Source organism: Sebastes umbrosus, chromosome 19, assembly GCF_015220745.1.
Source record: "Sebastes umbrosus isolate fSebUmb1 chromosome 19, fSebUmb1.pri, whole genome shotgun sequence".
In the NCBI taxonomy this organism is placed as follows: domain Eukaryota; kingdom Metazoa; phylum Chordata; class Actinopteri; order Perciformes; family Sebastidae; genus Sebastes; species Sebastes umbrosus.
In genome coordinates, this window is record NC_051287.1 from 25,653,052 (window position 1) to 25,665,512 (window position 12,461).

General features: G+C 41.4%; 1 protein-coding gene across 1 annotated transcript; it reads right to left on the reverse strand.

The window, feature by feature from the left end:
• Nucleotides 1-7,925: 7,925 nt before the first annotated feature.
• purg (purine-rich element binding protein G) lies at nt 7,926-10,904 on the reverse strand. Its single transcript, XM_037751772.1, has one exon. The coding sequence runs from the start codon at nt 9,598-9,600 to the stop codon at nt 8,482-8,484; it is 1,119 nt and encodes a 372-aa protein (XP_037607700.1). The 5' UTR covers nt 9,601-10,904; the 3' UTR covers nt 7,926-8,481.
• Between the last annotated feature and the right edge of the window lie 1,557 nt (nt 10,905-12,461).

Below are 12,461 nucleotides of genomic sequence, written 5' to 3' on the forward strand. Positions count from 1 at the left end.
GCAAACACTAAATGTATGTTTGGAGGATACTCAACAGGGTGAAAGTCACACCGTGTGTCTGCTGACATGTTGTCAGATTTCTGTATCGTACACCAGAGTTAGAATAGAAAGTTGGAATTCCAAATTCCCGACATCTTTGGGAGGCAGCACTCATTTGAGAACAGCAGTAGGACATGAATTTTCTCTTTTTTTTTCTCTCTTGATAGTTCCTCTTTGCATGCATTCAGCTGGGGTCCATAGAAGCACCTTTATATAATGTAACATAGCACCATTTTTTCATATAGTTTCCCTATTATACTAGGACCGAACCATTGGCATGCATACACTCTAAAAACTTTGTTTTCTTGGTTACCATTTCTAAACGTAGCATCGTTTCAAACATTACAAGGCAAGTAATGAATATTCATACAGTACTTTACATGTAGAAGATGAACTAATACAGTACACATTAAAGAAAGTGCCAGAGTACAAAACTTCATTGTTTTTTAAGTCTTACTCTACAGGACTATAGGACACATTACATTACACTTATCTAAATATACACCTTTTCACATTTTCATTATTCACTTCAGTTCATCTTTAAATGATTACCAAACATCTACTTTTCCCACTCCAAAACTCTGACGGTGGATAGAAGGCAGAACAAAACAGTCTTCTTCAGTGTGCATACATTCACATCACTCGACCTGCACAAGCACAGAGATACACTTTAGTCCAGGTGAGTCCCACCTCTTTACTGTTGTAAAAGGATCCTTTTTCATCCTGGATACCTCTATGCAATCCAAGTTCTATACATTTGGATGAAATAGTCCAAATATATAGAATTTAGTTCTCATAGGATACCAATCCTATGACCAGGATTTGACCAGTGGATGTTTTTTTTTTATAATTTCTTATTTGCTAAAACAAAGCACATGAATTGATATAAGCAAAGATACAGAGAAGTTGTAAAGGTGCTTTAAGGCGTCAGGGTTGGAAACGTGAGATCTTTGTTAACAGTTCAGATCTCTTTTCATCAAGTTGTTCATCAAAGTCCAACATCCTGCAGTCTTCCCTCTCTTATCACAAGACCTAAAGGACAGCCGTTTGTCTGTATGGTATTTATCTCTTCAAAGCAACAACCCCAAATCATCCAATCAGCAACTGTTTGTTCTTTCCTGAGTGACGAGAAGAGCAGCTGTGATGACTACCACTTTGTATGTGTCAAAGCAGAAAAGTTGAATACATCACAGGGCGCTAATAGGGACGTTCTGACTAAACAATCTTCCGTTTAAATCCCGTTTAAGTTAAACAACCAGAAGTTTTGATCATTGTTTTCCACTAATTCCACTGATCTTGCCACAATTGGAATCCTAAGTGACTTAAGTCGAGCTGACCAAAGCTGCTCTTCTCTGTCAGTGAGCAATCTATAGCTAATCTACAGAGGGGGTGTCACCTCTTTACATCCTGAAAAGATCATTATATTCATGTCAGTATGCCATGCAAATAAACGGTAACATTATTTTACAGGTCCATAGTTTCTGATCAATTCAACTAGGAAGTTTCCTGGACAGAACCGTGTCATTTCACACTAATTATAGAGGAAAATGGAGAATAATCCAGATCACCTAAACCACTTTATTTGGAGGTAAACTGAAAGTGAAGACACCTGAAATGTTGCTAATAATCACACAGGAAAACTGTGTGTACACAACTAAGAAAGTAAGAACAGCAGGAAGTCATCTGTTAGGGATAGGATGCTCCAGTTGTCCCAGGATCAGATTGTACAAATATGTTGAGTTAATTACATGATTCATTTAGTAAAGTGTGGGTTTGTTTAGGTGGTGTACACAGAGCTTAGGAAGTAGAACTCCATGCTAGTTATCTTCTCTTATTCTTTCTCATTCAGTCTGTGTAGTGGATTGCAGTACAGCGTTTTCCACGTTTTCTTTTCTATATATATACATATATATATATATATATATGAATGCATGCTGGAAGATGCTGACCGTTAACTGTGGTGAACATACAGAACCATGACATCACGTTGAGGCATCACACATTTAAGAGTTGTCTGGTTGCTGTTGCTAAGCATCTTTTTAATGCAAGAAGTTTCCAGATTGACTTGATCTGTTTTCATCATCCTTGTTATCTTATTGTTTGTCAAAGGGTTGACTGTTGAGATGCTTTAGAAACAGCTCAGCAGTAATATAACGGAAACAGGATTTGTTGGAAATGGGATAAAAAAAAGTAAAGCAGCATTCTGCCTCTTTAAGGGGAACAAAAAGAATAACAAATATGAACATAATAAATACCCAGTTTTTATTATGCAAATAAGAGACTAACATTGTTATAAATACAAAGCATTTCTATCTATTTATTTAATATGTTTAGATTTTGGAGGAGGAAAAGTGAGGGTTAATTTGTTATTCTTTTAAGTTAGGGTCACTGATTTTAGACAAATAATACAAAATCTCACCCAGCTTTCTGAAGAATCTTTTTAGCTCTACAGTACGATAAGGAAACTTGTTATGAGGGTCCACCACTGACATCCAGTACACCGTTTTGATTGGACAGAAAAGACAGGAGCACACTAAAGTACTAAATGAGAAAAAAAAGTGATGTTTTAGAGCCATGGTCATTTCCTTCTTATCCTAAACCCCTTCATCTTGGTCTCATGAAATGTTGTGAAAAGAGCACAAAGTCATGACATGAAACACCAGGAAGTAAAATACTGAACCTTTTTATGGAAGATGCTATTGGATCAGAACGAATAATTCATTCAAATGTATGGGAATGAACCCACATGATCTCATGTTACACTACGTTTTGGTGCCATCTACTGTATGGTGTCCTCACATTACTTCTCAGATGTTCAGCACAGCAGCAACAAGCCTAGTCCACTGGATCAGATGGACAGTGCATTTTACCAATGTCCCCCGTTGGAGAACCAGGCACGGCCTGCTGAGCTTATAAACTGTGAATTTATGATTACACATTGAACATTTGAAATGTTGTGACAGCCTTAGTTGGCACTGCTGTTCATGCTAGAGTAATCTTCACATTGTTCATGTCCACAGGATGAAATCCACATTTCAACTGTTGTGCTCATTTTACAAAAAATCTGTGAGACTTTAGTGTCTCAGTACCTCGGACAATGATTATTTAATATGCAGTTTGCATTAATATGCACAATATGTTCAAATCCAGACTGTCATCTCAATGAGAAGCTGTCAGAAATGGACATGATGGGAGCTCATCAGATTCTAGAAGCAGGGATCCATGATTGTCGCTTTATACCAAAGGCATGGATAGGAATGATCCCACTACGTCAACTGATTATAAAGCAGCGGAACGAAAGTGCGGCTTTTATTTAAAGTGCTTTTTGGAGTGATATTTGGAATACAAAAGACAGATGACATATCTTTTTAAGGGGAATAAGTATCATGTCTTTATCTTAATATCTTTGCTAAGGCGAGATTTCATCTTTGAGAAAATGTGCCTCTCGAGCCAAATCCACTGGCCATCAATGCTGAATAAAATCCATGTCAATAATTGAATATATATTCTAATTCCACATCATTTCTTAAAATAAATTGTGCTTTGAATTATACTTCCTACACTGCTTTATATAACTTTTTTCCATTCATATGAAAATAAAACAACTCATTAAGGTTCATGCCCTACACCAGACACAAACACACCAAACCCAACTAGTCCTGTGCTTTTCATGCACCTAAAGGCTTCACAACAACTGGCTGCCACCAATACAATTATTTGAACACTGTTTTGTTTGTTTTTTTACCATTTTAGTCATTTTCTCCCTCCTACACCAACACCAGTCATGTGATTACATCTCAACTCCATTAAACTTGGAGTCAACAGCAGTCAGTACGCTGTAGAGTAACACTGAGACAAAGGGCCCGACTCAGACACACACATACTGTGTGGTTTGAAATGTGCACGTTTCACTTCCTTCTGTTCAGAAATGGACTCGTCAGTAAATGGACTAACATTACGATAGGGTGTAGGAGCTTTTTTTGCTTACATTTTACACTGCCTTTCAATAATTAGTTACTTTCTTTTCATTTCTAATATCAATAAGTAGAAGAAGACTGGATTGGAACCTCAGTGTTGTTTTTAAAGGTCCCATATCGTGCTCCTTTTCAGGTTCATACTTGTATTTTGTTTTTATACTAAAACATGTTTACATGCTGTTATGTTCAAAAAACACTTTATTTTCCTCATACTGTCTGCGTGAATATACCTGTATTTACCCTCTGTCTGAAACGCTCCGTTTTAGTGCATTTTAACGGAATTGCTATGGAATTGTGTTGCTAGGTAACAGTTTGGGTCCATATTTACTTCCTGTCAGCTGATGTTATTTACATACACTGCAACAGGAAATAATCTGGGACCCGTTTGGAATATTTACGTTTAAAACCACGTAATGGTCTAAATATTGTATATTTGTGACATCACAAATGGACAGAAATCCTAATGACTTGTTTCAAACGCACAATTTCTGAATACGGGCTGTGTGTATTTCTCCGTATATTGAGCATTTTGATAGTTTAACAGTATTTATATAGCACTTAAACCTGCTTTATGTGTAAAAGACCAGAAAATCGCACTTTTTACAATATGGGACCTTTAAGACTTGACATTACCTGGTGGCATCGAGTCAGAACGCTGGTTAAACTGTTGAAATTCTCTCAATATATACTGATGTGGTCGGAGATATTAGCTGAGACATCGACATCTGCTTCTCTTACATGATAGTTGAAAAGACGACACAACTCAAGTGATAGAAGTCCTAACATCCTCCATCAGCGGCTGTCGCACTAGCATATTAGGAACTATATTTTAGATATAAATTCTCTAATAGTACATACTGTACTTTATTTACCTCAACTGCAGAGGTATTTTTTACACATGCCTTTATTTCTAATGTCCTTGTTATTACAATGTCCATCCTCGTTTTAATTTGCTGTTAACTCACACTGAACCTGATGAATGAATTAATAATATAGTGTACATTTCAACAACAGATTCCTGTTATACACACCGCTCTGCTGCTCTTCGCTTTGTTTTCATTCATAATGTGAAACATCTGTGATGAGTTTCAATGACACTGGTTTAGCATCTGTAGTAAGAAGAGTGGTGAGTGACACGATAATATTGAATTAACTATGTGAGCCATTGTAGTGCAGGTAATTCCATTCTGTGTTTTCATTATTTTAAAATATGATTTATTATATTTATTTAAATTAAATTAAATGTATTTATTAGAACGCTTATTTATTTTTTTTTACATCAGAAAAAGGTTGTGAGAGCCCTTAATTTTGCTTACGGCAGAAGACCTTGAACAACCTTGTACTGACTCAGCAGAGCGTACGTACTGTAGTTGTTAAGTCAAAGTCTGAATCAGGCTCTTTGTCGTTAGTGACCAGCTCACATACAGTACACACAGAGCTCAATGTACAGCAAACTGCCATTCAAGCTCTAATGGAGAAGCAGCACTTCATGGATTTTTAGGGACTCACAGCCAGAAAAGAACACACAAGTAAGACGTGGACACTTTAAGACAACTTCATCACTTCCTTATTAGTAGATAGTAGGGGAAAGGTAAGATACATGGTTCTGCAGAAAGGAGCACATTGGTAGAACAGTTAAAAGCCTGTTTGAGCAGCATGTTGAGCCCTTTCTATGCTACCCAGTAAGGAGGCGTTCACCAGCATCATGGTTCACCTTTATCTATCTGTTTATGTCAGACTGAGTAATGCTCTAAGGGGCATGTAGTAAAATATTATAAAATATCATTCTCAATGTTTCAAGTATCCACAAGAGTTTTGAAGGCATCACTATGTGGCTTGCACTGGGACTGCCTCCATCTCCATCCGATCCATCTCAGGGATCATGAGATGATTTACAGGATGGAAAAGCAGAAAAAAATACATTTCTTGAACACCTTTTCCAGACTTTGTTCTATTTTTTAATTTTTACTGACCCCCTCATGCCGCAAAAAAAACTAAAATCTTAAAATAAATTAATCTGAGAAGGAAATTCCTCTCTGGTGAACTGTTCACAATTTAAGCAGCTGGATGTGTTTCAGCTGCATGTTTCAGTCTGAAATCCACGTCCATTAACAGTCTATCTAGGCTTCAGCTATCTATACTGGCATTACTGTGACCTGGAGCTTCAGCTATCTATACTGGTATTACTGGGGCTTCAGCTATCTATACTGGTATTACTGCGACCTGGGGCTTCAGCTATCTATACTGGTATTACTGGGGCTTCAGCTATCTATACTGGCATTACTGTGACCTGGAGCTTCAGCTATCTATACTGGTATTACTGGGGCTTCAGCTATCTATACTGGCATTACTGTGACCTGGAGCTTCAGCTATCTATACTGGTATTACTGGGGCTTCAGCTATCTATACTGGTATTACTGTGACCTGGGGCTTCAGCTATCTATACTGGTATTACTGGGGCTTCAGCTATCTATACTGGTATTACTGGGACCTGGATGCTTCAGCTATCTATACTGGCATTACTGGGGCTTCAGCTATCCATACTGGTATTACTGGGACCTGGGGCTTCAGCTATCTATACTGGTATTACTGGGACCTGGATGCTTCAGCTATCTATACTGGCATTACTGGGGCTTCAGCTATCCATACTGGTATTACTGGGACCTGGGGCTTCAGCTATCTATACTGGCATTACTGGGGCTTCAGCTATCTATACTGGTATTACTGGGGCTTCAGCTATCTATACTGGTATTTCTGGGACCTGGAGCTTCAGCTCTGTGAGCCACTGAAGACAAGCTGCATGCTCAGCAGAACACATGTAAAGTACCTTTACTTCAGCAAACACAGTGTGTAAATCGGAGCTGTTAGACTAGAATGGCCATATAGTATAAATAATGGAACAACAGCAACACACTTATCCTTAAGAATAATGAGATCCACATACGTCTTTTCTCTTCTCGACCTTAACGGGGTTCTCGGATGGTGAGAAGAGACATCTTTTTCAAAGATATATATTCATACAGTGATCTATAAATGCCACAAGTCGATTCTTTTTTCAAGTGTTTGAGGTTCAAAGCAGGTAACAAATCAAATATTAGTATCTGAATGTGACTCAGCTCAATGAAACACAAAGCTAAAGATGACGGTCCGAGTGCCTGTGTCGGATAGAACCATGGAGGAGATATATACGTATTGCACTAGCTAATAAATGTTTGGATTAATTTTTGTCTTGTTAACCATTGTAAACTGTTTTCCCACTGACAATAGCACTACGGCAGCAGAACAGTGCAAGGGGCTGCTGTGTCGGTGTGTGGTCGCAGGTAAGGAAAGATCAAATACACACACACAGAGAGTCCATTCTGAACAACCAGTCCTGGTTCTCCTTTGAGGCTGGACACTATCATCTCAATGCTGCCGAGGTCAGCAGCCAATCAGCACGTTCGTTGCTACATCGTACACTCTGCAGGTATTCTACCTGCTCTGCATGGTTCACTTACTCCAGGTACCAAAATGCACTGAAGGAAAAAGTGTCATTGAAATGAATGCAGAAGCTTCTGCATTCATTTTAGCCACAGAGTTATTGTTGATGTGAAAGCCGAACCTCTACATGGCAACACCTACTGTGTGTGTATGTGTGTGTGTGTGTGTGTGTGTGTGTGTGTTTGTGTGTAGCAGTATGAGTAAATAGCCATAGTTGGAGTCCACTGAAGGACAACACACACCAGCTGTATGATGCATGTCTATTATTTTCTATATGTGTGTGTGTGTGTGTTGTCCTACAGTAAATTCCTGCTTGGGGCTCAGTGGCCAGCAGGGTGGGGGGGGGGGGGGGGGCTCCAAACAAGCAAAGTCTTTTTTAGTTGCAATTTAAATGTAAATTGAATTACTAAAACTTGATATATTTTTTTCTTTTTGCACCATCACATATTATATATATTGTATATATATATGTTTTACTTTCAGTGATCAGTTGTGGTTGACAGTTTTTCTGCACATTTTCACACCATAAAACTGATTCCCAGTCCAGTATAGGCTTTAGGGGGCTAATTATTAAAGTGGTTTCACAGGTACCACATTCCTAATAAGACTTAGAACTAAACCTAGCTGTAGTTTACAGCCCACTCTTCAAGTTAAAGGAGGAGGGGGGGCTACAAAGGCTCGGGTCGCCCCTGGTGGTTAAAGTGCATTAAACAGCACTGAGACAGGATGGAGATCTTTCACTGAAACACATGGAGGCATCGGGCTGTGGATGAATGACTTAGATTAGTAGTTTAGCAGCCCTTTGGTAGGTGGATGAGCCAAAAAGGTGAAGGTGGGGACACTGCATCTAGAGTATAGGGACACATCCAGGACCAGGACCATTGACAGTATCTAGGGGGGTTAGTTACTGTCAGTAACAAGAGTCCCTAGAATACATGCAAAGAGACAGAGACAGAGACAGAGACAGACTAGCCTACTGCCAAGGTCAGTCGTCCTGCTCCTCGCTGTCCTGCCGCGCGTCTATCCGCTTCTCCTTGTGACAGGAGAAGATGCGTCTCATCTCCTCCTCGTACCGGATGAAGTTCTCTCCGAACCGAGCCCAGGCTTTGAGCGGCACCGTGATGGTGTTCCTGTAGGGCTGCCGCACCTCGCTGATCTTTAGAAAGATCCCGTAGCGGTTCGAGCCCACGTCAAAGTAAAACCTCTTGTTGTCCACCCGAAAGGACGCAGCCTCCGGCAGCTCCGGGTTGTCGTCGTTGTTCCTGGAGCCGCCGCCGACGCCGCCGGTGCCGGGTCGGCCGCGCTCGTCGCTGTCCTCGTCTCCGTAGTCCTCTATGAGCTGCGACAGCGCGTCTCTGAACTCGATGAGCCCCTGAGCCGGCAGCACGATGGTCTGCTCGATGCCCTGTCCGTAGTAGCCCATGGTGCCGTGTCCTTTACTGACAGTCTGCCGTATGCGGAGGAACCGACCTCTCTGGTTCTCCTTCAGGTCCAGGAAGTACTTCCTGTTGTCCCGCTCGATGAAGTCGCTCTTGAGGACGCGATGTGCATGGTCGTCGGACACCGCGGAGCCGGTGGGAGACAGCACGGTGCGCGCGGCGTCCTGCGCTCTCCTGCGGGCGTCGTGCGCGCGGCCCTGCTGGTGGTTGTTGCCGCTGTGCTCGTCGAGCTGCGGAGGCGCGAGGGCCCCGCGCAGTCCGATCCGCGCGTAGTAATCGATGAAGTCTCCCAGACAGTAGCGGAGCGCCGGAGCCATGGACATGGACAGAGTCAGCTTGCTCTTCCTGATGTTGTCGTGCCGGCCTCGACCGATCCAAACCTCCGCGATCTTCAGGAAGCGACCGCGGGCGCTCTGCTTCACGTCCAGGTAGAAGCGCTTCTTTTGGATGTCGACGCGTTTGGAGGCTAACTCCTGGATGTCACTGCCCGGCTGCTGCTGCTGGGAGCCCGGCTGCTGCTGCTGCTGAGAGCCGGGGCTGTGGACATACTGCTGCTGCTGAGGAAGAGGAGGAGGAGGAGGAGGATATGTGGCTCTCGGTAAAGAATCTGATGCAATCTTACCCCTTCCTCTGTCCATCCCTCTGCAACATCCATCAGCCATCATGATTTATATTCCACCAGTAGACAGCAGCATCCCCACTGGGCCACTAGTAACCGAATAGAGCAGGCTGATTCATACAGCCGGCTGGATGGAGCTACACTCATACACACACACACACACACACACAAGTTAGCGAGATGCCTCGAATGACCTAAAAATGGAGTCACCAGCTGATCCGGTTTCTGTGTCCCGGATAATAAAGGTTCAAAAGTTCCACCGATCAGCCGGTTTCTACTGCAAACTTCATGTCATCTTCCATCAGCTGCTCTCCTTCCAGCGACCCCTTCTACCGAGGGAGCCCGGGAAGCAGCCGACCTGAGCTGGGAGAGGAGAGGAGAGGAGGAGAGGAGGAGAGGAGGAGAGGAGGAGAGGAGGAGGCGGCCAATACTACATGAACCCGATGAACCCATCCACCCATACAGCCCCCCCCCCTCCGTCCTGACAGTACCTCCGTTAAAGAGACACGAGGTACACCGGGGAGGCTGGAGACGGTGGAGATCAGCTGCATCAGGCTCATCTGCACTCATTCCGATTATTAATAATAATAATAATAATAATAGTACTAATAATAATGATGATGACACGATTTACACTGTAGAGACTGAAGAGATGATGTAGTTCAGCTGCATCAGGCTCATCTGCACTGATTCTGATTATTAATAATGATAATAATAATAATAATAATAATTGTAATGATGACACGATTTACACTGTAGAGACTGATTATTATTATTATTATTATTATTAATAATAATAATAATAATAATAACAATAATAACAACAATAATAATAATAATAATGACAGATTTACACTGGAGAGGCTGTAGTTTAGCTGCATCAGGCTAATCTGCACTGATTCTGATTATTCTGATTATTAATAATAATCATAATAATAATAATAATGACAGATTTACACTGGAGAGGCTGTAGAGGCTGAGGCGAGGCTGTAGTTTAGCTGCATCCGGCTCATCTGCACTGATTCTGATCTCAGATCACTTCATCCAGTCCTCAATAATGAAGACCAGGATTTCGGAGTGGTTAAATTCAAATAGTCTCATAATTAGGACTTGGAAAACAACTCAACCCCCAGTTATTTATGGTGCAATAATAAAATGTAATAGTTATGCAGTAATTAAGATTTAGTGCATCATGAGATACTATCACAGAATTCTTATAGTCTGAAGCACAATAATCATTAGATTAAACATTTAGTTCACATTTTAGAATGATACAGCATTCCAACACAGAGAACATCCTCATCCAGATGTTCATCGCTCACTGACAACACATGGGTACCAACTGCCCCAAACGCCCGTATTCACTGTGTGAAACATTGGATTGAACATGCACCATTAAAGCACATTATCCATTGAAACAATACAACTATCCTACAGCTTTTCTCATAGCTGCAGTGCTGCAGCTCCTCTTTCCAACCTCTGTCTGAAACACTGTGTCTGTGGGGAACAGTAACTCCCGTTGGCCTGGACTCTGGACTCTGGACTTTGTAACTTTGCAGACCTTTTACAGGCACAAAAAACAAACTAACTCACTAGAGGAAATAAGGGAAAAAGCAGAGAAGCATGATAGGTCCCCTTTAACCATTAAAGATCCCATATTATAAAAAAGTGAGATTTTCATGTTCTTTTTATTATAAAGCAGGCTTAAGTCCTATATAAATACTGTGAAAGTATCGAAACGCTCAATCCACAGGGAAAAACACACAGCCCGTATTCAGAAACTGCATTTGAAACAAGCTGTCAGGATTTCTGTCCATTTGTGATGTCACAAATATACAATATTTAGACCCTTTACACAGTTTTAAATGTAAATATTTACCAGTTTATTCCTGGTTGCAGTGTATGTGGATGGCATCAGCTAACAGGAAGTACACATGGACCCAAGCTGTTGCCTAGAAACGCAATTCTGTTGCAATTCCGTCAAGATGCGCTAAAACGGAGCGTTTCAGACAGACGGTAAATACAGGTATATTCAGGCAGACAGTATGTGGAAAATAAAGTTTTTTTGTAAACATGTAAACATGTTCTAGTAGAAACACAAAATACAAGTATGAACCTGAAAATAAGCATGATATGGGACCTTTAACATGCTACAGCTACTCATCATGTGGCTAACTAAGGGGATAGCAGGTTAACCATAAATAAATACAGAATACGTCAGATATATACTGTAGGATTGAGCCAGATGAGCTCAGTCTGCCTAAATCTGGAGAAGCTGATGAAAATACTGCAGAGCAGCTTAAAACAATTCAACACACCAAAACCAATGAATGTCCTCACACAGCCGGTACAGTCTGGTATGACATGGACCTTCTGCTGGTTAACGTTGGAGAGACAACTTGGACAGATATTGCTGTATAATGGACCTTGGTGAGTCAGTTTGCTGAGTTTCACTGTTACACTATGTCACAGATAAACCCCAACAAGGAAACAAGGAGTAATCACCATGGACCTCACCAGGAGACATTTTGGGTGTTTTCTGCTTTTGGTCTCATTTAGGTTGTTTTCACGGCAGACATTTTATCTGGCTGACAGTGAATATTCACGTATCGTATGAGCCTCAGACGTCAGTGTGAAAGTCTCGCTTAACCCGCTACACAACAGCTTTTCATAATTTTCTCTCCTGTGACAGCGAGTTTCTTTCCCCAAAAGGGAACGCAGCCTCGGAGAGGACGCCGTGCTGGTCTGGTCTATAGCTTGGAGCCATAAAGCCATGCTGGTCTGGTCTATAGCTTGGAGCCATAAAGACCATGCTGGTCTGGTCTATAGCTTGGAGCCATGAAGCCATGCTGGTCTGGTCTATAGCTTGGAGCCATAAACACCATGCGGGTCTGGTCTATATCTTGG